The following is a 25,604-nucleotide window of genomic DNA, read 5'->3' on the forward strand; positions in this document are numbered from 1 at the left end:
TCTCCTTCTGCCACTGCTCTCCCAGCACCACGACACGGCACCGACTGAGAATAGTGGTGTCTCCAGCTGGAGTGTTAAGGCCAATTGTACTGCTCTCCGTTTTGGTGATACTGATCTTTACCAAGATTTGTAATGTTTGTGCAATTTTGTTGATACAAGATTGGCATGACATGACAGAAGCATATATAAGCAAGAAACAGGCTGCGTGCCGTTCCTCGAACACAAAGATGGCCAAGCTCACTTTGCTTACCGGTAAGTCCTGCTTCATAACTTCATCCTCGGCCTTTGTGATGAGCATCTGTGGATGTTTCACTATATCAGGTGGTTATACAAGAGGTTTTTTGGAGTTAAACATGTTTCAGTCTCCTGTCAAAATGAAAGATTCATCAATTACTTTCAGGAGGCATAGCTATGTTTTTCAGTACTACTCGTACAGATATTTTATGCTATAAAAACAAACAGAATTCGTTGTTAATTGCAGTGGAAAAGTGCTTTTTGAACACAAACCCAAAAAAAAATAGAACTCCTGCGTTCTGAATTCAATTTCTTTTCTATGTTTCCACCTTAAATCACTCCACAAATGGAATGTTCCCTTCCATATGAACACTCAACTGACCCATGCTTGAGAAACCAGATTCTTGTGTGTTTTTTCATGAAGATACAACAATAATCTCAAATTCAGATTAGGTTTTGGTGAAACATGACTCCTTTGTCTCAGTCTCCACTTCCCTCAGAATGAACGGTGACGCGGGGTACAGGTTATGTTGGGTCCAGTCCTGCATGAGAGTTCTGCATCGCTCAGCTCAAAGACTCATCCCACACTTTTTTCTTTCCAGGTCTCGCCCTCCTGCTGAACGCCCAGATAGGTATGTGCTTTCTACCCCAAAACCAACTCTACCAAAACCTTCCAGGCACTTCACCACATTCTGCCTCTCTTCTTCCTCATGTGGCAGCCAAGGAGAAAGATTCCATTTGGGGAAGAGACCCAGCCCTCACTCATGACCCTGATTCATGAGTTTAAGGGTGCAAGAGGCTCTTAGATAGATACCATCTCCTGAAACAAAGGAGGAAGGAAAGAAATCCATTCTCATCCTTGGAGAGCCAGTTCTGAGAGGGATAACCAGCCCTACTTCCCCTTCTTGGAACTCCTTACCCTGCAAGGAAACTCTGCCCAACCATTTCTGACCACAGCTGCCCCGTGCAGTCACTAACTCCTAAGGAAGCAGCCCAGGACACCGTTCCCTCTCCTGTGTGACCTGAAGGATGGTGCTAGGCAGTAACATGGCTCATGCAGCTGGGTTCTGGTCCTTCTGCATTTCAGAGATGTGTCCTCTCTGCTCCTTTCTCTCCCAACCCCATCTCCTCTGTCTCTCTGCAGGCAGTGCCTATGTGCTGTCATGTTACTTCACCAACTGGGCCCAGTATAGGCCTGGTGTGGGACAATACATGCCTGACAACATCGACCCATGCCTGTGCACTCACCTGCTATATGCTTTTGCTGTGATGTCCAACAACGAGATCACAACTTATGAATGGAACGATGTGACCCTTTACAAAGCCTTCAATGGCTTGAAGAACCAGTACGTACCGAGAGCAAAGGGCATCACTTGTTCTCCCGCTCAGGTCCTGCCTGTTCTCTGCACAACAGCGGCACAATGCACGGTCAAGGGATGCCAATGAGAAAAGGCAGAGAGTGGTGGGGAGGGCAGGGAAGGGGAGGGGAGGGGAGGCCAGGCTGCCAGCACTGGTCCTTGGAGGATGGTGACAGTGACTCAGTGCGCTCTGGACTTGCTCTTTGGGTTCCAAACAAGAGATCACGGTTCACAAAGGCAGCTACACCTCACACTTCCATGAAAAGCAAGAGCACTCTGCTTTATGTTGGTCTGTTGTGTATCGTTAGCAGTTGGTAAGACTAAACCATTCCTTGTCTTGAAATATGTGCCCGTCCCTCTCTTTGCAGGAACAAAAATCTGAAGACTCTTCTCTCTGTTGGAGGATGGAATTTTGGGACAGATGCGTAAGTTCAAACCATCTCCTTCTCATAAGGGCACCTGGAAAGGGAGGGAGAGGGGAGGAAGAGGCACCTACCAAACACCAACTCTGCCCTGCCCTGCGCCCCTAGGTTCTCCACTATGGTTTCCACTCCCGAGAACCGCCAGACCTTCATCAATTCCGTCATCAAATTCCTGCGCCAGTATGAGTTTGATGGGCTGGACATTGACTGGGAATACCCTGGCTCCAGGGGCAGCCCATCCCAGGACAAGGCTCTCTTTACCGTCCTGATTAAGGTAGGCTGAAACAAAAGGTTTCGGCCAAGCTCTCTGCTCTGCACAGCTCTGGCTGTGAAGCCTCAGCCCAGAGAGCCCTCATGAGATCTGTTTCTTGGCATCCCTCAGGAAATGCTGGCAGCCTTTGAGCAGGAAGCCAAACAGGTCAACAAGCCCCGTCTCCTGATCACCGCTGCTGTTGCTGCAGGAATTTCCTACATTCAGGCTGGCTACCAGATTGCTGAGCTTGGAAAGTGAGTAGCAAACCCTCGGATATCGGTCCCGTGGCCTTCCTTCAAGCCATTAAGGGAAACTCTGCCTTTATCGGGCAGAAACCAACCACATTGCATGTGGGGTCCCTACTCTTTTGCATAAGGCAAGAACTCTGTGAGACTGGTGCTTGTTTGGTGGGGAAGGGGACATCTCAGAAAGCAAAGTCTAACAACAGGCTGCTCAGAGGCATCAGGGAACATCTCGGTTCCCAGCATAGCAGTGCAGTTCCCACTCTGCCTTGACCTCTGCCTCCCTCCTCTGGAGGACAAAATTGGCTCCAGCACTTACAAGGCCAGCTCAAAACAAGGCTTGAGGGACCCAGAGTTGCTCAAAGTGGGGACGTGTTCAGGGATGTTGTGGGGTAAACGGCCAGCTCTACAGGGACAATCAGGTCTGGGTGACTGAGCAGGCCAGGAGACAGATGCACGCAATGTTCTCCACAGGTACCTGGACTACTTCCATGTGATGACTTACGACTTCTACGGCTCCTGGGATACAAGCACTGGGGAGAACAGCCCTCTGTACAAAGGCCCAGCTGACACCGGTGATTCCATCTACTTTAATGTCGTAAGTGTATTTTCTGAGACTGTGTCACAAATCTCAGGTCTGTGAGCACACCAGTGACCAGAAGTTTAGAATTTCAACCTCCTGCCTACAAATCCGAGCAAAGACTTGAACAGTAATGTTTTTAATAGGATTATGCTATGAACTATTGGAAGAGCAATGGTGCCCCAGCTGAGAAGCTCCTTGTTGGATTCCCAGCGTACGGAAATACCTTCAGACTGCAAGACCCATCTGACCATGGTCTCGGTGCACCAGCATCAGGACCTGGTCCTGCTGGACCTTACACACAGGAGGCCGGGACACTGGCTTACTTTGAGGTATGTGTATTCAGTCACACTAACTTTTCAAATCATTTTAAAGAAGGCAGCCATGAAGCTTTCTGAATGGCTTCCTCAGACACAAAACTGTCCACAGAATTGCAGAAGAAACACGAATTAAAATAGTAGAGAAAATTTGCGCCTGAAAACAAGAGTCTTATTCATAAACTGAATAATGCTATGCAGTTTAGCAACAGGGGTTTGAATCGGCCCTTCTGAAACCTAAAGCTGATTTCTCCAGTGCAACAGAGAAATTACTAATATCATTTCTAGTGTCCATAAGGCAAGGAGTAGGAAGGGGATGTTGTACTTGAACTTGTCCCAGTAGTATCTATTGTATCCGAGTAAGCCATAGAAATTAAACTCATTTAAGCTTATTTCACAAAAGGAAACATTACACATTCTCAGTGACCAGATAAATGACACAAAACTGGAGAATAAAGTCAAGGTAATGGCAGAGCTTAGATTTTTGCATTTCTGTATGATATTCAATAGAATTCCACCTCTTGGTTCTTCTCCCTAGATTTGCACTCTCTTGAATTCTGGAGGCACCCAGGTTTGGGATACTCCCCAGGATGTGCCCTACGCTTACAAAGGCAGTGAATGGGTTGGCTATGACAACATCAAGAGCTTCAACATCAAGGTATGGTGCCATGGGTGGCTGTGCTAATAAGAAGGCAGGAGGCCTTCTGCACTAGCAGGTCCTGGGACTAAATGGGATTTCTCCCCTGCCACTGAACAGGTTGACTGGCTGAAGAAGAACAATTTTGGAGGTGCTATGGTTTGGGCCATTGATCTGGATGATTACACTGGCACTTTCTGCAAGCAGGGCAAATATCCCCTCATCACCACCCTGAAGAATGGGCTCGGTCTGCAAAGCAGCGGTGAGTAGCTTGAGTAGCGTGTGCTTCTTGGCTTCTTTATCTCTGGAGCCTTGGTGAATAAAGCCTTTCTGTGGAAGCCACAACTAGCGATCGTCCTGGAAAGATCCCTTCCCTCTATATCCCCTGGGATAAAAGAGGGAGATTGTAACTTTGACCTGGGTCCAGATGTTTCAAAGGCCTGGTGTGAGCCAGGCCAGACTTTGGGGGGCCACACTTAGGATCCCACCACTACAGGGCCTAGGGAGGGAGGGCTGACAGACTGTCAACACACAATAAGGTCTTTCCTGCTTTTGTTTCAGACTGTGTGCCTCCAGCTCACCCCAATCCTCCGATCACTGAAGCTCCATCTACTACAGGTAGTAGTGGAAGTGGGAGTGGGGGCTCAGGCAGCAGCACTGGTGGTTCTGGCGGGAGCAGTTTCTGTGCTGGCAAGTCCAATGGCATCTATGCTGATCCAACCAGCAAGAGGAGCTTCTACAACTGTGTTAATGGTGAAACCTTCTTGGAGAGCTGCCAATCCGGTCTCGTCTTCGACACCAGCTGCTCCTGCTGCAACTGGCCATGAAGATACCAATGCTATTACAGCAACTGGACCCCCTGATCTAATCACATGGAATAAGAATGATTAAATAAAGGGTCCCACAAAAGCAACAGTCGTTTCTGTTTCAACTCATTTCTCTCAATATTTTGATGCTTCCTGATTCTCTCATGATACTCACGCTTGTGCTTGGGGAAGGGCCTGAATGCACAAGCTGGAATTGATTACAGGCATTTTCCAGGAGTTTCTCACCTCCACAGACAGGCACAGGGAAAAAAACAGGTCAGGCTCTGCCACAAGAGAGGTGACAGAGAAGGGTCCTGACAGTGCAACCTACAGGCTGCTTCCTGAGACCTCTCCCCTGCAGACTTACAGCGTGAAAACAGCAGCTCCTCAGAGTGGGAGCCAGCACAGCACAATCCACAGGGATGTTATTAATCCTCCGCTTTTCCCTGCTCCCTTCAGGCGCTGCCATGGCCAGCATTCCCTCCAGCACCCCCGCTCGGTGTCTATAGCAACTGGAGTACACACACGTCCTGGGTGCCTGGCAGGGCAGCATGGCAGCGGAGTGGGAGCCCAGAGGTGAGCCGTGGGAGGTGTGTGCACCCAGGGGTCGTGGGCATCAAGGCTTTCCTTCTCATGCAGCTCCCCATGGGCATCTGGCTTCCCCAGCAACCTTCCCAGCAACCAGGCTACTAGGCTACTGTTTGCTCAGGCTGGGGGAAAAGAAGGGTTTGTGACAGGAGGGAACAGGCATCCAAAGGGATGACCTGTCAGAAATATCCAGGGTCAGGGGAAATTCCCATCTGGGAGATAAGGGGATAGTTGGCCTCAGGCAGAGAGCAGCAGGCATTTAAGAAGGAAGAAAAGCAGCAAGTGGTCGTCTCCACTGGTGACATTTCCCTCTCCTGGTCTCACAGATGTGCAGAAGCGGATCTCATTTGGGTCATGTCAAGAGCGGAAAATGTTCCCTCTCCACCACGGCCCAGACAGGCTGGGAATTCAGCTGATGGCCATCAGGGGAAACCCTTCACTTGGACCAGGCTGCTACCTAAGTCAAGAGGTAAGTTGTTCAGTTTTCATGCTCTGAGCTTTTCCTTCACAGAAGACACACGGTACAGCAGCAACACGACCATGGCCAGCCAGACACGGAATCTCCCACACCTGCCCTACAAACCCACTGTACAAGGTCTCCACATACACCTAGAAAAAGATATTCCCTGTGCTTCCAAGCATACCACTTCCTCAAAGCTCCAGCTGCTCTAGCGCTCTACATCAGTGAGACATTCGAGGAATTAACAGGAATAGCGTCTGCTGCTCATGTACTTCTACCCTTCCCCTGATGTAAACGGTGTCTTAAAAATGTCAGTAAAACACTTGTGCTTTTGAATCACAGAAAAGCAGCCTCAGATACTCTTTGGAAAACAAACCACTGAGCAAGAAAGGTTATGTGATAGGAGCAAGAACAGCCCAGCGTTTCATACCAGAGCCACAGGTAAGAGAAGCACACTTCAAGGTGACAGAGCTGTAGCTTTGCAAGAACTTTAGTCTGTTCCCAACATAGACCAGCAGTTTCAATCACGTTTGCTGGGGCTGCCTCCAACATAATATATACAGTAGCTACAAATCTCCTTACACATAGTCTAGAGGGAGGTGTTGAGCCCAGAGACCGATGACTGATCATATGAGCTCTGGCGACATCGACACATGCATTTGTACATACACATTCCTCTGTACCACATACACACACGTAAATGTACGTATTGAGGCAAAATCAGGGAGGGAGCTCAGCTACACTGCCTGAACAAACACAGTATGTCTTCCAGCCCAGCTTCCCTAGAATAGCAATATATTAGGAGACACATCACAGGACACACTGGGTAAGGGGTAGGGAGCGCATAATTGACTTGTTCTGATCATTTTACACTATCAGGGTAGCCAAAGCATACATTGAACAGCAGGTCTGTAATGCCCAGCTGGCTGCTGATCAGAACATGTACGAATCGTTTGCAGAACAAAATCTTCCATATAGAAATTTTATCTCTTGCAGACTGTGACTCCCAGCCCAGCAGCGTACCAGTCATTCTGGAGTAAAGAAAGAAAATCCCAGCCTGCCTATGCTCCATTTTCCATTAAGACACCACGATTTCCAGATAAACCTTCAGATAAAGAATTTTTCCCTGGGTAATGTAACTCATTTTCTTACACTTTTAATAATAAGCAGGCTTACTAGCAGAGAGAAATACTAAGACACAAATGGGAGATAAGTAACTGAGTTCCCAGTAATGCTTTTTTATCTTTAAAAAGCTCCTCTGCTTTAGTCTTGAACTTAGCATGATGACTAGAACACCACAAAATGCATTTCTCCCATGGATCAAGGTAGGGCTGGTAAATTCCAGTATTACAAACATCATACACCAGCTCCAGAAATGATATGTTATGTGTCTGTCTTCTTTAGACCTGGAACTTACAAAGTAGACAAGCAATTACACAAAAAAATCACTTGGCCAATGAAGTTTGGGTCTCCAGACTGGTCTTTAATGCCGATGCCAGTAAAGAGGATGGTAAAAATGGAGGTACAGAAGGTAAGGTCAGGGATAAGGGGATGTCATTCCTGGCTCAATGCTTCTGACAAAGGAAATCATATGATTACTTCAACGCATTTGCACTATGTTCTGTCATGCTTTCCTCACTGGCCTGCTGGGTACGTGGCTCCACTAGCCTGGGGCACAAGATGCAGACTGATTTTCTATCAGAAAACGCTGGTTTGCAAAAGGAGTTACAGTCCTTCACAGAAAGGTTCTATTAAGAAATTTGCTCTGGAATTTTCCATCCACAAAGTGACAGAACCAGAGCACAGAATTCCCCGCATAGCTCTGCTGAGAAGAAGACCTTTCTGATTGAAAACACAGGTTAAGTCCTCTACACCTGCTCACGCCTTCCTGTGCTTTTCTGAAGCAATTGTCACTGCCGATATCTAATGGACATCTAATTGTCTTTTAGATGACCATAGACAAAGAATTCAGGAAACATCAGGACCGACTGGCCTACCTGCGTCTCTACTACAGCTGAGGAGCCAGGGCTGCTGCCACACCGCCCCCCCTTCCAGTGGGGCTGCTCGGGCCTGGCTTCTGCTTCCCACCCACTTGTGGAGACATTCACCTGCCCTACCCAGCCTCTCCAAATAAAACCACTGCAAAAAGAGGGATTTCTTGCTGCCAGCCGTGCTTACCTGGTGTTTGGGTGCCGCTGGGTCCCGCACACAGCACCCCTCGGCCCCACTTCCCTCAGCCCCTTGGCTCAGGCAGGGCTGGCGGCCATCTTCTGTGAAACACCTCAGCTCGCCGCCCTCCCTCACACGGCTTCCCTTGCCGCAGGGGGCTTTTCCCCCCAAAATCCAGCCCTCCCTGGCAGCAGAGAGATGCCAAATTAACACGGCTAGAGGGCAGCCCAGCAGCTGCCCCGCCTCCTCAGCACTGGGAGCAAACAAACGCCACCATCTTCCCCTCAACCCCCCCGCCTTCTCTGCCTCCTCACCACCATCTCCTCACCTCCAAGACGCTCCAGGCCAAGCCCAGGGGTTCACCCACAGCCTGAGGAGAGCTGAGAAACGTGGGGGTGTACGTGGCAGAGCCACCGGTACTGTGCTGCCCTCAGGTATGTTCAGGGAGAGTAAAAAATGGCTGTATTAAAGCAGATATCTGAGGGAGAGGGTGTGCTGGGACGGGTTAGAGCAGGCGGCCTACAAGACGTACGTTTGCATTACTAGCTTCTTCACTGCTGACACGAGGAAGATATTCTCAAGGAGTAAGCAGCACACTGCTAATTAAGAATCTGCCCACAAAAATAAATTTAGTCTGAAAGAGGAAGGTGCCGGTATTTATCCTCAGTTGTTTCTGTAATGTACAACTCAGACCCGAGGGATTTCTATAAATGTTTACAAACCTTCGCGCACAGGCTTAATCTCTCTGATCACAAGCTTGATTCAATCTCAGGGGAAAACTAAGAGCAGGCAACATTCATTCTCGGTATAACTACCAGTCACAACGCAGGCTTTCAAATTTTCTGGGTCTGTTTAGCTGTTTCTGTAGCAAATTTCACCTGTAGCCCAATTTCAGCTATAAAACCAAAATGCGTTCTTCCAATTTCCCACTTTTGGTCTTCGAGTGCTCTCACATAACGCACGACAACAGCTGCTCACAACCTGTCTTTTCTAGGCATGTTGGCCCCTTCCCTCCCAACCACAAGAGACTGCTTTGTAGCTGCAGCTGCCAAAAAGGGATGTACTCGCTGATTTGCTGTTGCCCCTTTCGGGGCAATTTTTTGAAGGAGGCTGTATGACTCACTGTCCTCAGACCTGGGGTTTATGGCTTCACCTTTGTATTCATGGCTGATGCTGCATACTTCACCTCCACTTGTCTTGGTTTTTTAATCAGGAGAAAAAATAGAATCACAGAATGGTTTGGGTTGGAAGGGACCTTTAAAGGTCACCTAGTCCAACCCCCCCTGCAGTGAGCAGGGACACCTCCCACTAGATCGGGTTGCTCAATGCATCTGTAAAAGAAGATGTAAAAGCAAGAAAGCACAACCTACAATTCTCCACTCCTTCTCAACCACACGTTCCACCTGTGATTGGAGAAACCTTCTACTAAAGCTTTTGCAAAACTGATGGTATTTCAAAAAGCACTTTGTCCTCGCTGAACATACTTCCAATGAACCAAAGTTTTTGTCGGAAAATTCCCAACCTTCTCAGCCATCACGTGTTGCTGTGGAGAAAGGAAGAAATGCAGAGGGAAGGACAAGACTTCCTATCGCTTGTATACCCCACTGAAAACGCACTCAGGCTCCATTCAGGTGCTTTTCCACTCCTGAAACTTTAAGGACTCAGGCGGTTTGCTTGTAGGAGATAAAATTTCTTTTATTATGAACATAAAAATTACTATTTTCATTCTACATTTCTCCCCTACCCAGCGAGGGATTTTCTCATTATGAAAAATGCTTCATCCAAGTAAAAAAAAGATATAAATTTTTATATATACATACATACACAATGTCTCTGTACATTTGTTACTCTGTACAACCAAGGCACCAGCAGAAGTGACAATGGCACACACAGGACTTTTTGCTAGAGATGTCATTTCAAATTGTTTGGCAGGAACACCTCCGTTCTCGCTGAACAATTACTCCTTTTTATCTCCTGCCTGGGTGACAGGGGGAGAGGGAGGCCTGGGAGGATGCCTTAACAGAGGTGAACACGTACACACATAACTGATTTCCCCGTGGACTGCCACAGACTTCTTGCATTCAGCTACTACTCTAAGAAACCACGAGCTGCCTGGCGGTCTGCAGCAACCCAGCACATTTTCACCCAGAAGAGATGCTTGGGAGACTGAACCAAACTACAGGAGTCTTTTGTCAAAGAAATTTAACCCATATTTTGCCTAAGTAAAGGTTGAATGAAAACTAAAGCAAAGCGCTCCAGAACCAGCTAACAATTACAATACACGAATCACCAGTCATTTTCACTGCTGAAATGAAGCTGGTCTGGGGAAATAAAGGGGGAAAAAAAGAGCAACTTCTGTTGATAAAAGCCCACATTTGAGAATGGACAAAATAAAAAAGTGCAATCAATAGCATGACCTCGGGGACTGCAACCAATACAGCTTTATTCCACATTCCAAGTTCTGCAGCACAGCATCTTTCAAAACAGCTGGTGAAGGCATGAACTCTCAAAGGAGTTGTGCTGTGTTGAAACTAACAATAGAACTGAAAAATAGCCTGAAGCAGCTGTTAAATCGTGCCATTCATACTGCTAAAAAATAATCTCAAAGCAGAACAGGGTAAACACCACACTTAGCGCTTTTAAGTTAGAAGTGCAGCTGCATTCAGAAAACTGAGAATAAAATGCCATCTTAGCTCTGTATTTACACTTCACTCTCTTACCAACACATCAGACGCCTTCAGTTTATAAAAGAAAAGTCTGTTTGCTTTTACCTGCCAAGAATCCAAAGAAAGAAAACCTCTCTGGGATTTTTCTGTCCCTGTTCATACATGCTCCTTAGATTATAAGGCCAGGCAGGGCTGCTTGCAGAAGTTTCTTTTCCAGCCTGCCAGCCAGCCACAAGCGAATTATGCCTTTGTATTCTGCAGAGCCTGCTGGGAAACACTGACCAGCAAGAACCTTCGTGTCCCCCATCTCTTCAGAGAGTAAATCCTGCCGACAGCGAGAACAAACCAAAGCAAACGAGACAATTCCCATCTGCAACCCAGCGGCCTTCAGTGCTTTTAAGGCAATTGACCATCGACTGTTCCAAGCCAGCAGGAGAGCAGAGGGGCAAGCGGGAGCGTTGCAAACCAGGATGTCGACGTGCTTCACTAGGCAGAGAGAGATCATTCTTCTGCTCCGGATTGCCTCTCCTGTCTTGCTCCATACCCCACCCACAGCAGCGGAGGTGAACCCCCCTGGTTTCTCTTCCTCTGAGCAGCCAGCTGGCTGCACCTCACTTCTTTCTGCGGATCTTGGGCTTTTTCACTGGCCGGAGGTAGGGATTGTCTATCACATTTTCCTCCCCGTTGCGACTGCCTGACAGGGAGGTGTTCTGCTGTAACACCGAAGCGTTCTCCTTTTCAGGTCCTGAATCATCCTGCCACATTAAAGAAAAAAAAACCATAAGCATAAACAACCAAAATTAGGCTAAACGAGGCTTAGAAGTTCAACCCACATACCCCATGGGCAAAACAGATAACAGCCAAGACAAACAGCAGCACATAAGGAGCTGCAACTCCTGATTTCTAATCCAAGAAGATCCCCTTTGGGAACAGCGTGGGATCCTAGGAGATCCCTCTCTCCTCTAACACTGAAATGAAGGTTGTACTGAAAGCTCATGATCCAACCTCGTTTTGCATTGCACCCTGCAGAAAGTTAAAGAACCAGGACAATGTTTAGTCGTTTTACACCTGGTAAGAAGCAACCCCCTCTGCCATTGTCCACCCACTCTGCCCAGCTGCAAGGAAGACAGGCAAAGAACCGGGTTTCACAAGTTTAAGAAAGTCAAGCCCAAGAGACCGTAAACCTCTCAGGCTGGGCGTACCGTGCTCATGTGCAGGGGGAGGTTCTCCGTGTCTGTCTGGTCGTCTTGCTCAGATGAATCCGTTTCTTCCATTTGCTGCATCTCCAGCTCAGAGGGGAGAAGAGCTGTCAGGTAGGGCACAGTGAAAGGCCTGGCAGCAATCACTAGGGTCAGGGAAAAGGATGCAGTCAGCAAGCTGGGAGAAGACTCCTCAACTCAGAGATTACGAAGCACAAAGCCAGCCAGTTACTTAAGAGACCAAACACTTTCACTGGTTCTGAAAGGTTCACGCGCTCTTTTCCTGCTTTTCCCATGGATCAGGAATGAAATACGCTGTCCCTAAAAGACGGCAGTCTCCAATTTCCTGCTTTCTGAGGCCCCTTTATGTTTCCAGCCAAGGATCCAGCATTATCCTAACGCAAAAAAATCCTTCCTGGCCTCCATAAAAGTTCCATTATGTCACAGGCTGAAGAATCACTTAGTCCCCCTTAGGATAACGCTGGAACCTGTGCTGCCAGTGAGCCTTGGGAAGGTGGGAATTCTCATCACTGCTTTGTAGACAGAGAAACAGGAAAACCTCCACTGCCTACCACAACAATGTGAGGCAGGAGAAATTACTTGTTCAAAAGTTACAGAGTGGTGGCGACAGGATTGGGATGAGCTTTGAATTTAGCACTTATCAGCCAAGGCCTTCTCCACCAGCAGAAGAAAGTGAGCCTTTGGTGACTTTGATTCTGTTTTTCATCCCTGTTTTAAATAGAAAATTCCACCTTTCCCAGACTTCCAGTGCCTGAGGAGGGCAAACACAACGTGATCGCTCAGTGCTCACCTCCCGCAGGAGCAAGAACTCTAACGGAGCGTATGCTCAGTCAGACAACTGTCATTTACAGCACAAAGTGTCCTAGATAACTCACGTGGGAAGGTGCTAACATCATCTTTGAAGAGGCTCTGCGTTTCTCCCGTCTTAGCCATGAAACGTGTGAGAGCTCTTTCTACATCGCGCCGCTGAGAGGCTGCCCTTTCCCGTAGGACCTGGTAATCAGACACTGGCTCCCGGTATGTCTGTGGAGCAGGGAGAGAAAAAACAAGGAACACCGTTTGTGGCTGCAAGGCGGACAGCTGAAGTTCAGAACACTACTAGGATGCAGACGCTACAGGCAAGCATCGACCTTCAAGATGCAGAGATTTTCAGGGAGCTACAGATGTCAACCAGCCAAAAACCTACAGCAAGGGCAACCCACACACAGAAGTGATATATCAAGCCCAGAGAGGCAATGTTTTGGATAAACAGTACCAGCACTGCAGTAAAAATACTCATACACCTCTCCTGGTGTCACTGACTTCAGACCCCAAATGGCATAAAAATCTTTTTTTTTCACTCACTGGTGTCTTGATGTAAGTGTGAGGATCTGGAAACTCGGGGAAATGGCCAGGAATGTGGGATGGATGCGGTTTGTTCTGTCCAGCTGTCAGGGCTTTGGGAGTCACGGGCTGGTTTGTCACAGGAGCTACAGATAAAAAACACACACAAATGAGCCGGCTCCATCCTGCCAAGAGCCAGGCACACAGGGCGGGCTTACACTGAGCTGCGTCTCCGGGTGCTACAAAAGGGACAGAGCACATCCCACGAGCAATAATTTCAGATCATGTTTGGTGTCCCAAAAGGGAACAAGGAAGACTTGACCCTTATCTCCTACAGAAGGAGAACAAAACCCTCTTGAGGCTTCCCACGGGCCGTGAGGATGCTGAAGCCCAGGCAACTGATTCGGCAGAGGGTACACAGCCATGACAGGAGTCCTTAACGCAAACTGCCCCTCCAGGAGCACCAGCCTGCATCATCCATCAGAAAAGCAGGAGCTCTCTGGATGCCAGCAGAGAGGAATACCAACGTATCGCCCATTTCCTGCACAAGAAGGGAAAGGGTTTCCCACATACGGGCAGTGATGACCATCCTCTGGGAGCGCTTGGCGTACGCAGGAAGCGTTTCAACATTGAACCCTGAAATACAAAAGAGGAAACAGAAATCACACCGAGAGTTTCTCCTGTCAAAACCCCCTTCTCTTAGCCTTCTCCACAATTTTTCCAAGGGCTGCAGAATTTTTCCAAGGGCTCCAAATGAGAAAGAAACCCGCGTGCTCTGTACAGGGTCATACTGCATCTGCAGCAGCGACACCCGAGCGCCCGTACGAGGCCCAGAACAGTGGGCGTCACATCACACACACCCCAGAAACACGGGGGACAGAGCTCCCTACAACACAGCACACCCAAACCTTCCGCAAGGCAGGCAGCTGGAATTACTGGGACCAGTCAACTACTCACCCATTTCCACTAGAGTAACCACTATATCAGAGAGCGTGGGCTGAGTTCTGGCTGTATGTTCACAGTAGGACTTCGCGCTCCTTCCAATTTCAGAAATATCTGGGGGGGGGGGGAGGGAAAAACCACCACCACATATTCGATCAGACAGTGACCACACATTTGTATCAGCCCAACTCTTGCTTCACAGATGTGGATTTTTAGCAAATTCATCAAGGAATGAAAAAAAACCTCGTGTCTTACAGCCTGTGTATTTAAAATTAAAGCACGTGCAAAGTATGAAGACACTAAAGATCAAAAGTCAGATGTTTTCCACAAATGCAAAAAGCAAATCTGCATCACAAGTATGAAAAAACCCAAAACTTGATCATCCCTCGATTTCAGAAAAATACATAACCTGAGTTCCGAGGCACTTCACCCAAAAAAGCAGGAGCAGAGCTGCCAAACACAGGTGTTTCTACAGCCTTAACTAACCAAATGTCTGGAACTTTGTAATTTCTCTAGTTATTCTGGCAGCACCTCGATACGTGGAGCTTGTTAGGATACCTAATGAGTACCTAACGAGGACTCACTGAGTAAGATAAATGAGTACTTCTGAGTTCAGACAAACATCTCGTGCTCACAGAAGCCTGTGACGCCAGGGCTGTGCTCTAGCCACCAGCCCAGCTGCTAACATCACTAACACACGATAACAAAAATGGGAAAAAAACCCCACGAGCAAATGGAAGCGTGAAGGCCAATTCGAAAACAGAGAAAGAAGGAACTTCAGGGGATCAGGGCGGCTTTGCTGAACCCCAAGCAGGACACTCACAGCTCTGTAACATCTCCGTCAGCGTCTCCACCGCCGCCTTTTCAGCGCTCTCGAAGCCGGCTTCGGTGAGCAAGGAGCTGACCACCACCTGCAGCGTCCTCCTCCGAGCCAGGTAGTAGTTATCCGCAGGCGTGGTTGCATGCTTGCTGCCCGACCTCTGTGGACACAGATCCCCCCCCACCCCCCCAAAACCAGAGCTCAGGGCAACGAAGCCACCTCCGGAGCCCGGGGTGAGGGGGAGGGGTGGTGGTGGCAGTGAGGCCCCAGGAGTAGGTACTGGGGAGGTCGAGGCACTGGTCCTGTCCCTGGGACAGGCTCTGTGACACAGCGGAGGGCTGCAGGCAGGGCTGCCTGCGTGCTGCCTGCGCTCAAAGGGCAGAGGCCGGCCCTGCCTGTGCCCCACTGCACGCATGCACACGTATGTACACACGTACATATGCACATACACACATATATACATAAACAGACATACGTACACACACATATACATGCAGTTCTATACGTATACATCTACACGCATGTACATATATGTGTATGTGTGTAGCTGTAGATGTGTAGATCAGACATGTGTGTACACATACATGCACACACACACATATATACACACATACACGTACATACATATATGCACACACATATACATATACACATACACGTACATATACACACACACATACATATACACACACACATATACACATACATATACACACACACACAAATATATATAGACACGGTGCCGCAGGCACCACCCGACGCCTTTTAGGGCGCGGCCCCTTTAAAAAAGCCGCCCCACCGGCAACCCCCGCCTCGCCGCCCCCTTCGCCGGCCAATCGAAGCGGAAAAACCTGAGCCAATCAAACCGAACTACGGAGCCCCGCCTCCCTCCGGCCACTCAGCCAATCACCGCCTCCCTCCCTTCAGCCTCCGCCTCGAAGCCCCACGGGCAGGCCGCAGGCCCCTGAGCGCCATGCGAGGAGCAGGCCGCTGCCGTTCTGCCCCGGCCCCCGCGGTGAGATTCCCTCCACCACGGCCCCGCGTCCCGGCGAGGAGCCGCCGTTACCGTGCCGGAACCACCGGACGCTGTGTCGGCCATCTTGGAGCCATAGGGAGTTGTGCGCATGCGCCAGGTACGGGGAGGGAAGCGCGCGTAGGGCATTGTGGGATTTGTAGTGTGGCCGGATGCTGCCCGCACCCCCGTCGCATCTGGGGGTCCTCTGGGCTCTCCCCTGCCGCTCTTGGGTGCCTGCAGCCGGCCGGGCTCACGGGAGGGGGGTGCTGGTCTCGTACGCGGGCTCTGAGCGCTGGTCTCAGCCCCTGAGTCCGCCGGTGGCCGTGAGACAGCGGGGCGGGGGACTAAGGGTCGGTCCGCCTTGATCCGAGGGTCACAAAAGCGCCTCCCTCCCCTCCTGAGGTGTGTTGAAGCTTGTGGTTTTACACGCTTCGCGGGGAGAGCCCTCACCTCTGCAGTCTAACGAGGGAAATAATGCATTGCACCTGCTCCAGAAAGCCTGAATTCCCATTTGGAAACTATTTACTAAAAAAAAAAGCTTGAAAATTACCACCGGTGTGCCAGTAACCTCGTAACCACGGGAGTGCTTAGGGTTTTCCTGTTGTAAGCGCCGTGTACTCTTAGTTGAACCTTGGTGTACCAGCTCGTGTGCTTAGATCTTTTGATCAAAGCTTTGGTGTCAGTTCAGTGTTTCAGAAAGACAGAACAGGAAACCCCCACACTACAACTCCCACCCCTGGCTTCCTGTTTAAGTACATGTGTGGGAGAGCAAGAACATTGTAAGAACCAATTGCTGCGTGTGAGGTGTGGGGGGGAAAGTGATGTAAACAACAGCTGCCACGCTGGAAATTAAAGGTCCTGATCTCATTTGGTTTGGATGGCAACACAGCTTCCACACACTGCTGGCTTTTCAACAACTCTCGTGGCCTAATCTGTTAGCAGGTAGGGAAAGCGAGGAGGCAGAGGAAGGTGGAGGCTGGATTGTTCAAAGCGAAGATGCCTGCAGAAGGAAATTCTTGATCATCAAAGGTAGGAGGCAACATAGTTTCAGAGACTGAAAATGTGATATAGAGGGCAATCTTCTGCCTTACTGCTCGGGGACAGGCAACACTTGGCAGACGGCTGGCGGGGTATAATTGTGCCGAAAAGTACCTTGAAATGGCTGTGTGTGAGGGGGTCAGTGCTGCCTGGGGGTCTTGCTGCAGTTTGCCTATGTGAGTTCCCAGGGTGTCTGTGTTCTGCCAAACCATGAGGCAGGCACTTTGCGTTCACAGGGATGTCTGTCTCTGCCAGGGCTTCGTAGTGGAGGTGGGGCAGGCTCTCAGCCCCCGAGCATGTTAAGAAGAGATGTAGAGCTGTGTTCAGAGATGCTGAGGCCTTGTGGCTTCCAGCTGAGGAACTTCTGGAGGTCTGCATGCTAGTGAGTAAGCTGACAGTGTAGATGAAGCTAAAAGAGGGGAAATGGGAGTGCTTAATTTGGTAGTTTGCAATTTTCTGGGTAACTCTTGAAGTGTCTGACCCCAATTGTTTGGATGGGAAGGGAAGTAAACTGGCAGGTCTGGACTGAAAACATCCATGCGGTGCTGCTGCAAAGACAGGCTTGGGCTGAGCTAGAAGTGTCTTTGGGAGCACTGGGGGAGTTTCAGACTGGTCGGCAATATGTGTGGTACCATGAGAAGCATTGTGCCCCTTAGCCTCAGCTTGCTATCAAATCAACTGATCTACAAGTTGCTCTCGTAGAAAATCCAGGGGATGTGAAAACAGGGAAGCAAGTGTGGGCAGGTGCTTTGCTGATGAACGTTGTGTGCATCGGAGTACTGAGCCGCGTTTTCTCCTCATAATACAATATGCCAGCCATCACACTTGGCAGGGAAAAAAAAAAAAAAACAAACAGAAAAATAGATTAGTGGTGTGGAGCTAGATCCTGAAATGTTAGAAGGATTTCAGAAGGCAGAAGAGAGATCGGGCAGGGGCCCAATGCAGAGCGCGGGAGCGGCGTGCACGGGAGCAGCATGCACGTGTTTGAGATGTGAGCAAGTCCGGGCTTCGGTCTGCCCTTATCTCTGCTACGAGTGTGCCCAAGGCTCTCCTTCACTCCCCCCTCTCTGCAGTGAGGAGGAGGAGGATAGTATCTAGCTGAGTTCTCTTACTGAGATTGAGGTGCGCAATATAAATCTAGCACATGATAATTGATCCATAACTCCTGGTTGTTTCACTGCATGAGGACAGTCTCTTCCTGATCTCGTTTCCAGTACTTTCTAATGCCACTTTTTAGCCCATTATTTACAGCACTTGCCTAGAATGAAACAAATCTGGCTTTCAGTCCCTGCCTTCAGGAGTCCTTGTGCATTTAACTGCTTCATTTAAACCACAGATCCTGAAGAATACAGACTGAGACCCAGCACCCTGCTCCTATTCTGGAGAATTAACTGCTGATCTGTAGAGCCACTCAACTTCCCCCTGCCCCGACTGACTTTCAGATTTTTTTCTGTGTAATGCTTGTTTCCAGCCATATGGATGAAGAGCATCCAGTGTCTTCCTGAGCTGAGGCATCTTTCTGGGAGCTGGAAAGTGAAGAGGCTGAGCAGTTACTGAGAACATGGGCACGGCCTTTCTTCCTTCAGCTTTTGTAGGAAGAGCCTTACAGAGGCAAGATTTCAGACCCCCTGCATCTGTCAGCAACTCCCAGCTAGTTATTTTAAGCCTCTGAAATGCCCAGCTCCTACCCAAGCCCTGCTGAGGGGAGCCTTGTCTGACCTAGCCTGCATCCCCCTGGGGATCAGATGCCCCATGGGACAATTCAGGCTGGAGGGGACCTCAGGAGGTCTCCAGTCCTGCTAGAAGCAGGCTCAGCTGTGAGGGCAGATGAGGCTACCAACTACAAACCTTCCCGTGCCCCCTTGGATCGTGCAGGCTCCTGCAGCTGAGGAACCTGCCTGCCAGGGCAGAGGCAAGGCCAGGGCAGGGTCTTCTTTCACGCAGTGTCACACAAGCGTGTGTGCACCCAGGCAGGGCCCACCGCTCTTGGGTGTGTGCTGCCTCCTTGCTGGGCTCTGCGCTCGTCCAGCCGAGCAGCCGCAGCGCAGCAGTGCTCTCCCCTGGCACCCCCTGGCTCCTGCTGTGAGCTCCCGCTACACAGACGGGTGCTGCAAATGAGGCGGCTGAAATTCTGGCGTAAGCGTGTATTTCCTGCTCTTGCTGAGCTGTTCGTGCCCCTCTGCCTTTGATGCCTTTGGATGAGTCTTTCCTCTCATGGACTGCACCTGATCTCTTCAAGTGTGGGAGCTGTTCTGTAAATAAGAGTACTTCGCAGCTCTGTGCTGCCTGGTTTTTTGTTTGGTTGGGTTTTTGTTGTTGTTTTTTTTTACTGTCTTGGGAATATTCTTTTTTTCTTCCTTCCCAAAACTTCCCAGACAAATTTCAGAAAACAAAACGAAGTCTCTAGCTCTTCACACTCCAGGGCCTTTGGTTTGGGAAGGGGGTGATGGACGAAGTTCTGCAGTGAGGGCTGCAAGGGGGAGGCTGGGTGCTGTGGTTACTGGGGCAATGCACTGTATTATTCTGGGCTCTGGTCCTACCTCTGCCTGCTGAGTCTCTGCTCCTCTGTTTCATTTTCTCATCTGTAAGTACTGGCATTCCTTATGAGATGCTTTCAGAGCGGATAAAAAGCAGCGCCTGACATTAAAATAGTCTTGTTAGTGGTGCAGTACCCTTGGAAAGCTCTTTCCAGAGCAGTGCAGTCCATGCTGGACTCATCGTGAGCAGAGTACCCAGAGCCTGGCAGAAATCCACTAGTCCACAGATTTGCAGACAGACCTAAAACTGCGGGCACAGCACCCCTCTTTATGGTGTGGCTACATAATTCCCTTCTCTCTGATGGGGTGGGAATAAAAAACTTCCATAGAGGTGCAGTTACTGAGTGGTTTAAGAGTTTCTTGTATGTCTCAAGTACCGCCTGCTCTGAAGTAGCTGCTAGCAGCCACTAGAGGAGACTAGCCAGCCAAGGCAAGAGGGGACTAGAAAAAAGCAGCGCTTCAGTGCCACAGTAAAAGCTGTTGCCAGGGATCCAATTTGAAAGGGACAGAATTTGGAAGCAGAACCCTGCTGGCAGGTTGTGCCCATAGGTGGAGGGGTGGCATCTTTACTTCGGAACCCGTGTGAGGTGGGAAATGACACTGCCATGGGAAGAATTTGCCAATTGAATGTGCCCGTTTCCTCTGGAGCGCTGTGAAATCGGTCATCTGGCAGCAAACTGGGAAAATGCAGGGTGGCAATCGTCTGTGTGCCTTCCTGGGCACGTTGTGTTTTCCCAAAGATTGGAACCTTTCCTCTTGTTTCCCATTTTTAGTAACAACAAGAAAAAAAAAAACCAACATTTACAGCTGTGTCAAACTGAGGAAAGGAAAAAAGTTAATGTGTTTTTACTCTGAACCACATGCAGATTATTTAGAAGAGGTGGGAGTTAGGATTCCCAGGTGCATTGGCACTACACAGTGGCATGACCCCAGACAAGAAGAGTATTAACCCTGCTGAGAGACAGCTGAATAGTTATTCTGATGTGTACAATCCCAGACGGGAAGCTTTAAAATCTTGTTGAAATTAATATTTGAAAAGAGTAATGGGAACTGACGACTCTGGACTCTTTGGGTAGGGGATGCCCAAGGCTTTGTAATTTTTTGAGCCTGGGAGGTGCTCAGTGTAGCAGAAGAGCCTGCAGAGGGCTGGCTGCATGACCTTCATGTTTTAAAATCACAACTCTGAGAGAGGTGGTTAGTCAGATGGAAATTACTGAGCTCAATGTAGGGGTGAAATTTTGCAGCATGTGTTAGACAGGGAGCCAGGCCAAGTGATCTAATGTCTCTTTGTGCTCTTAAATTTTGTCATGCCTCTGGCTGGCCAGAGAGATGCAGGACAGGCCTAGAGCAAAGGATGGAGCTGCTGCAGGTTGGTTTCCTTGCAGCACCCGGCCCTGAAAGGAGGCAGCTGCCACCTGCGCGGTCTGGGTCTGCCCCAAGACACCCCAGCACCGTTGCCACCAGAGGGCATGTTGTGACCCATGTGTTCTTATTTCTGAGCAACTTAATTCAGAAACAAAAACAGCCAACAGTGAATTAATATAGATTCTTACACCCCTTAGCTGTGAGGATGCCACCAAAATCCTCCCTGCACCCATTTGTGGCTGAAAAGCTCCTGTGAGGCCCCCAAATTCCTTGACTGGCCAGATCTGAGGGGTTTTGTCGTGCAGTTTGACAGTGCCAAACGCTTGATATGCAGAGGAAGCTGCTGCTGGGCAAGGAGGGAATAAACTGCACATTTGAGAATGTTTTGGGGTTTCCCCCCCCCCCCCCCCCAATGACATTGGTTTATGCCTTGTGGAAATAAACTCAAATGCAGAGAGCTTATAGCCATGTTGCTGCTGTTGTTTTTTTTATTTACTCTTTTGAGAAATATTATTTGTTTGTTAGTGTTGTCCTCTCTAAAACAGCAATGGTGTTAATTGTTGGCAATATCCATGTGTGTTAATTAAAGCCTCTTGAAGCAAAACCCTTACAGATTTCTTGCTGGTTTTGTTAATTGGTAGAGGAGGCTGATCCTTGGCAGAGAGGGCTGCCCTGCCTGGGCTCGCAGCAAGGCGTGGGGATGCAGATGAGCTCTCTGGATAGTGCTGAGGGGCCACATCTGGAATTTACATTCACCTTTCAAAAAGATGTAACAAGCACAGGGGGTGGAGAAGAGTTTCCAGGATGCAAAATGCAGCTCAGTGTGAGTTAGGTGTTCCAGCTGTGGAGTCTTTCAGAGTAAGGTGTGAAGCCATTTAAGTCAAACCTATAAATAGCCACAAGGGGAGAAGGTGTCTGGTGGTAGAGGGCTCTTTGATCCAAGAGTCCTAACAAGATCCAGGTGCTGGAAGTGCAGGTCAGCACAGTTAAGAGGAAATAAGCTGCATCTCTTCATGTAATTGGTCTCCTCAAGGGTGCAGTACACTCCCAAACATGTCAAGGCTCCAAATCAAGGCTGGCTGGCTGGAAGATAATGCTGTAGTTCTGCGGGCTGCTGAGCTAGACAGAAGCGAGGGCTTTATAGCTAGCTCCTAAGCAGGCAGAGCTAGTCCCTCTTCCAAGGCTTTACTATACGGCAGTGTCCATACTGGAATTAGACCCTCTTGTCGCCTGACAGAGGCTGGCTCCCCCCACCCAGCATCTCCTTTTGCAAGCTCTGCTCCTTACGGGTGAGCCTGTAACAGCGAGGAGGTTCCACTTGGCCAAACTGGAAGGTCAGAGCATCGTTACTGCTTGAAGCAGGTCTGGGGTGATTGATGTTTGCTAGGCCTCTTGTTTCACCACGAGTCAGCTGATGTAAAAAAATTTGTTCCTTCTCATTCCACCAGCTCATAGCTATGTTTCTGAGTCAGTGCCGTGTCTAATCCACCAAGCATGTAAACCCACACCTCCAGGCTGTCCAGAGTCTCTGCTGCCGAGAACTATTGCAGATCTCTGGTCAGCTCGTCCTGCCTCATCAGTGACTCAGTGGATGCCGTTCTCCATCCTGTCCCTCTGCCTGCAGCTTTAGGGTCCAAAGGTGATGAGGAGAAGGGTTAAGTCTGCTTTTGTGCAACCACTTAGATGTGAACTCTATTTTATGAGGAAGAGTAGATGTCAGTTTGCTGAGAGAACAGGCAGGGGAATGCTGCCAGGTTTAGGAGATGCTCTCCAATGCAGCTTCTTACAGACAATGCAAATGTTCCCCACCTTCCCTCTTGCACTGGAGAGGACAACAAGTTCTCTGCCCGATCTTATCTGCAAGCTGTCATTCTGACTTCCCATCCCTGCTTTGGGCAAACTGTTTGCAGCTGCTTTGGTCATGCTAGATGCTGGATCTAACAGCCACTGATGCAGTTCCTTGGTAGCAGGGGTGCTGAAGGTCAAAATATCCCCAGTGGTGTCAGGGAGAGCCAGTGGCATGTTCAGCAGAGAGCTGGTACTTGTCTGGCCCAGTCTCTCTCCTGCCTTGTCAAGGGATGATGATGATTTGGCTGCTAGGGACCCTCAAAACCAGCTAGAGGGACCCTAGGAGAAGACACTGCCTCTGCCTTCTCCTGAGCATGGATTGATCAGTCAGAGCCATATGTCTGAGCCTAAACTTTCTCAAATCTTGAATTCTCTTCTTCTTTACTCATCTTTGACCAAGAAGTGGCAAATGCAATGCAGAATTACAGCAAAACCAGAATTATCCCTGTTTGCTGACCCCTGCATCCACATTTGGCATATTTTGCTTTGGGCCCTGAGCCTATTTGCCACCTCAAATATCTGCCTGGCTTTTAAATGTCATCTTCAGAGGCTGAGACCTTCAGGCTGTCAGAGGAAGTACTGCACAGCAAGGTGGGCACTCTCATCTGTAAAGCAGATGTCCTAACCTAGCTTTAATGCTGACAGTGTCTTGTCTCCTGCGTGTTTTTTGCATGCTTCCCTCTGTGGCTAACAGCTTGCCAGATGAAGCCATCTCTGCTCTGAGCCGGAGCTGCTTCACATGTGCCTTTGATATTTTGCAAAGAATAAGGTGTTGCTGCTGGCCCCGCCGGGTGACAGCCTTACCCCGGCGCATGAGCGCTGGCATCTTTCAACTCGGAAGAGGCCACTTACCACATTTGGGTTTCTTACTGCTGTCTTTGTCAAATATCGCTATCGTTTCAGGAAACCACACGGTGGGTGTTGCCTTTTCAGGGTAGGGGTGAGGGAAGGAATCCTGCTCCTCCATGCATAGGCCCAGAGATGGGAGATACCTCTGCTCTCTCCAGGATGGGCTGCAGGTAGCTCCTCTATCTGAGCAGGATGAAGCTGCCCACACTTTCCCTGGCAGGGAGCATCCAGGGCCAGCATGAGTAATTCCTGCAGATCATGGGCTGTGCTGTGAGTGGGCTGACCTGGCTCTGCTTCAGAGTAGAAGAACATGAAAGTTTGGAAAATTCTTCTGAGCTGTGGTTGTGTGATGTTGCTTATCCCAGCTGGGCTTGAGGTCCTTCTTTGAGCTCTTCCTATTTCCAAAGGACAGCGAAGCTGTTTGGGTGGGTTCTGAAAAGCCTACATGCCTCAGCTGGGTCTCCTGCGTGGACATGGCTTGCTAGAACTTTCCTGGGTTGGACTGAGGGGTTTTACTAGATGCTGGAGATGCTTCCCACAGTGATGGGTGACGTGGTGCAAGCTTCTGGCTGCTACTGGGGTGCAATGACAAGAACACTGGCCTTGGAGGGCCCGGTTCTAGCTCTGCTGTTGGTCTTTGTATATAGCAAGACACTTCCCTTTCTGTGCTTGGGGGTTTTTTCCCCATCTTTAAAATGAGGTGGGGGGAAATAGCTAAAGAACCATCAGTGGTTTGACTGGAAGTGTCGCGAAGTTAGGCAGCTGCTTACTGTTAGGAGAGTGGGTGACAATAATGGAGTCGAGAGGGACTGCTGTCACCTTTACTTGCCCATTAAATCTGTCATTTCAAGAATACTGGTGTTTCTTAGCAAAGGACTTTGAGCAAATGCCTATATCTGTAAATTTGAGCTTGGAGTCTGATGAAAGTCACTTTTTTTCTTCCCAGTGGGATCCGGGCAATACAGAAGCAGTAGCAATAGATGAAATGTAGGAACTTCTGTGAACTTATTGGACCTTCTCAACAGGTTCAAGCTGAGTTTAGAGCTTGAGTTTGGACTGATTCTTGTTTGATCAAATCCAGCTCCCTGTCCCCATTTTCAGATGAAATGAAAATTGTCACTATCAGGGCAAGAAGCTGATAAAAGATTCTCCTGAAGAACAAAGCCTGAAACTTATTCATCTGTGCTCAAAAAAGGATCTTCAGGGAAAAGGGAGGCTTCTTGGGAAGAAATCCTGAAATAGGCTGTTGGGAGAGCGAGGAGAGGGAGGTTTGTTAAATCGCTCAAATAGCATTACTTTTCTTTCAAGGGCCTCTTATTTTTCGGCCCCTAAAGACGCTGACTCTCTTATGGCCTTTCTTGATTTCAGAAGGAGCCGAGTTGCTTAGTGTCTCTAAAAATCACACACCTTTCCTTGGAAGAGTGCTTCCTTTGCTAGCATGGGGGCATATTCAAACTGGAATTAGATGCTTATGTATCTTTGTGTAAACAGGTGGAGAGTCCCAGCTGGCCATGTCTCTACAGACCATGGAAGAACCCCATTGCCCAGGCAGGAGGTATGGCCAGGCCATCTTCACACTAGTTGCTCCATGAAAAGCCTTGAGTGTTGGGGAGAGAAAAGAAAAAAGGGGGAAAACCCCCAAACCAACCACAAAACCAAAACTCTCTACCCTCTCGCACCTTGTCTTCCCTCCTTGAGAGGAAAGAGGCTCCAGATCATGTCATGGAATAAGCCTGAGCTGGGAAAACTACTGTTTTCTCCAGATGGCTCTTTCCACAGCAGTCTGACCCAAAGGCTGTTAGTCTATGGAAGTCTTGGCCAGACCTGATGGGAACCCAAAACCTGAGTCCCACCAGACATCCACAGTCCTATGGACTCATGGTGTAAAGGCATTCTTGAGGCTCTTCTTAGCCAG

The 25,604-nt window shown here is 49.0% G+C and overlaps 3 protein-coding genes across 3 annotated transcripts; 2 read left to right on the plus strand and 1 right to left on the minus strand.

Annotated features, from left to right (window-relative positions):
- The first annotated feature begins 227 nt into the window (after nt 1–227).
- Nucleotides 228–4,870, plus strand: LOC104352338 (acidic mammalian chitinase-like). Its single transcript, XM_086476573.1, has 11 exons — nt 228–252; nt 837–866; nt 1,379–1,580; nt 1,961–2,017; nt 2,123–2,288; nt 2,397–2,521; nt 2,984–3,107; nt 3,236–3,421; nt 3,945–4,064; nt 4,164–4,305; nt 4,605–4,870. The coding sequence occupies exons 1-11, from the start codon at nt 228–230 to the stop codon at nt 4,868–4,870; spliced, it is 1,443 nt and encodes a 480-aa protein (XP_086332699.1).
- Nucleotides 4,871–5,807: 937 nt separating this feature from the next.
- CIMAP3 (ciliary microtubule associated protein 3) lies at nt 5,808–7,915 on the plus strand. The gene is made up of 5 exons (XM_009958654.2): nt 5,808–5,906; nt 6,240–6,338; nt 6,894–7,027; nt 7,302–7,428; nt 7,847–7,915. The coding sequence occupies exons 1-5, from the start codon at nt 5,808–5,810 to the stop codon at nt 7,913–7,915; spliced, it is 528 nt and encodes a 175-aa protein (XP_009956956.2).
- Nucleotides 7,916–9,799: 1,884 nt separating this feature from the next.
- TAF8 (TATA-box binding protein associated factor 8) lies at nt 9,800–16,163 on the minus strand. Its single transcript, XM_009958651.2, has 8 exons — nt 16,104–16,163; nt 15,041–15,197; nt 14,233–14,331; nt 13,849–13,911; nt 13,297–13,421; nt 12,828–12,975; nt 11,935–12,077; nt 9,800–11,487 (listed from the first exon to the last, which is right to left on the minus strand). Exons 1-8 carry the CDS (start codon nt 16,161–16,163, stop codon nt 11,344–11,346), a joined length of 939 nt encoding a protein of 312 aa, XP_009956953.2. The 3' UTR covers nt 9,800–11,343.
- Nucleotides 16,164–25,604: the final 9,441 nt, after the last annotated feature.

Source organism: Leptosomus discolor, chromosome 21 (assembly GCF_034619465.1).
Source record: "Leptosomus discolor isolate bLepDis1 chromosome 21, bLepDis1.hap2, whole genome shotgun sequence".
In the NCBI taxonomy this organism is placed as follows: domain Eukaryota; kingdom Metazoa; phylum Chordata; class Aves; order Leptosomiformes; family Leptosomidae; genus Leptosomus; species Leptosomus discolor.

What these genes read in the sequence shown, in the direction of transcription:
- CIMAP3 (XM_009958654.2), top strand. Translation starts at nt 5,808, where the DNA reads ATGTTCCCTCTCCACCACGGCCCAGACAGGCTGGGAATTCAGCTGATG. An exon ending in GTTTCATACCAGAGCCACAG is followed by an intron (nt 6,339 to 6,893) that starts GTAAGAGAAGCA and finishes TATCTCTTGCAG; the next exon opens with ACTGTGACTCCCAGCCCAGC. An exon ending in GATAAAGAATTTTTCCCTGG is followed by an intron (nt 7,028 to 7,301) that starts GTAATGTAACTC and finishes TGTCTTCTTTAG; the next exon opens with ACCTGGAACTTACAAAGTAG.
- LOC104352338 (XM_086476573.1), top strand. Translation starts at nt 228, where the DNA reads ATGGCCAAGCTCACTTTGCTTACCG. An exon ending in TTCAATGGCTTGAAGAACCA is followed by an intron (nt 1,581 to 1,960) that starts GTACGTACCGAG and finishes CTCTCTTTGCAG; the next exon opens with GAACAAAAATCTGAAGACTC. An exon ending in GCTCGGTCTGCAAAGCAGCG is followed by an intron (nt 4,306 to 4,604) that starts GTGAGTAGCTTG and finishes CTTTTGTTTCAG; the next exon opens with ACTGTGTGCCTCCAGCTCAC.
- TAF8 (XM_009958651.2), bottom strand. Translation starts at nt 16,163, where the DNA reads ATGCGCACAACTCCCTATGGCTCCAAGATGGCCGACACAGCGTCCGGT. An exon ending in TGATGTTAGCACCTTCCCAC is followed by an intron (nt 12,078 to 12,827) that starts GTGAGTTATCTA and finishes CCCTGACCCTAG; the next exon opens with TGATTGCTGCCAGGCCTTTC. An exon ending in TCCCCCTGCACATGAGCACG is followed by an intron (nt 11,488 to 11,934) that starts GTACGCCCAGCC and finishes TTAATGTGGCAG; the next exon opens with GATGATTCAGGACCTGAAAA.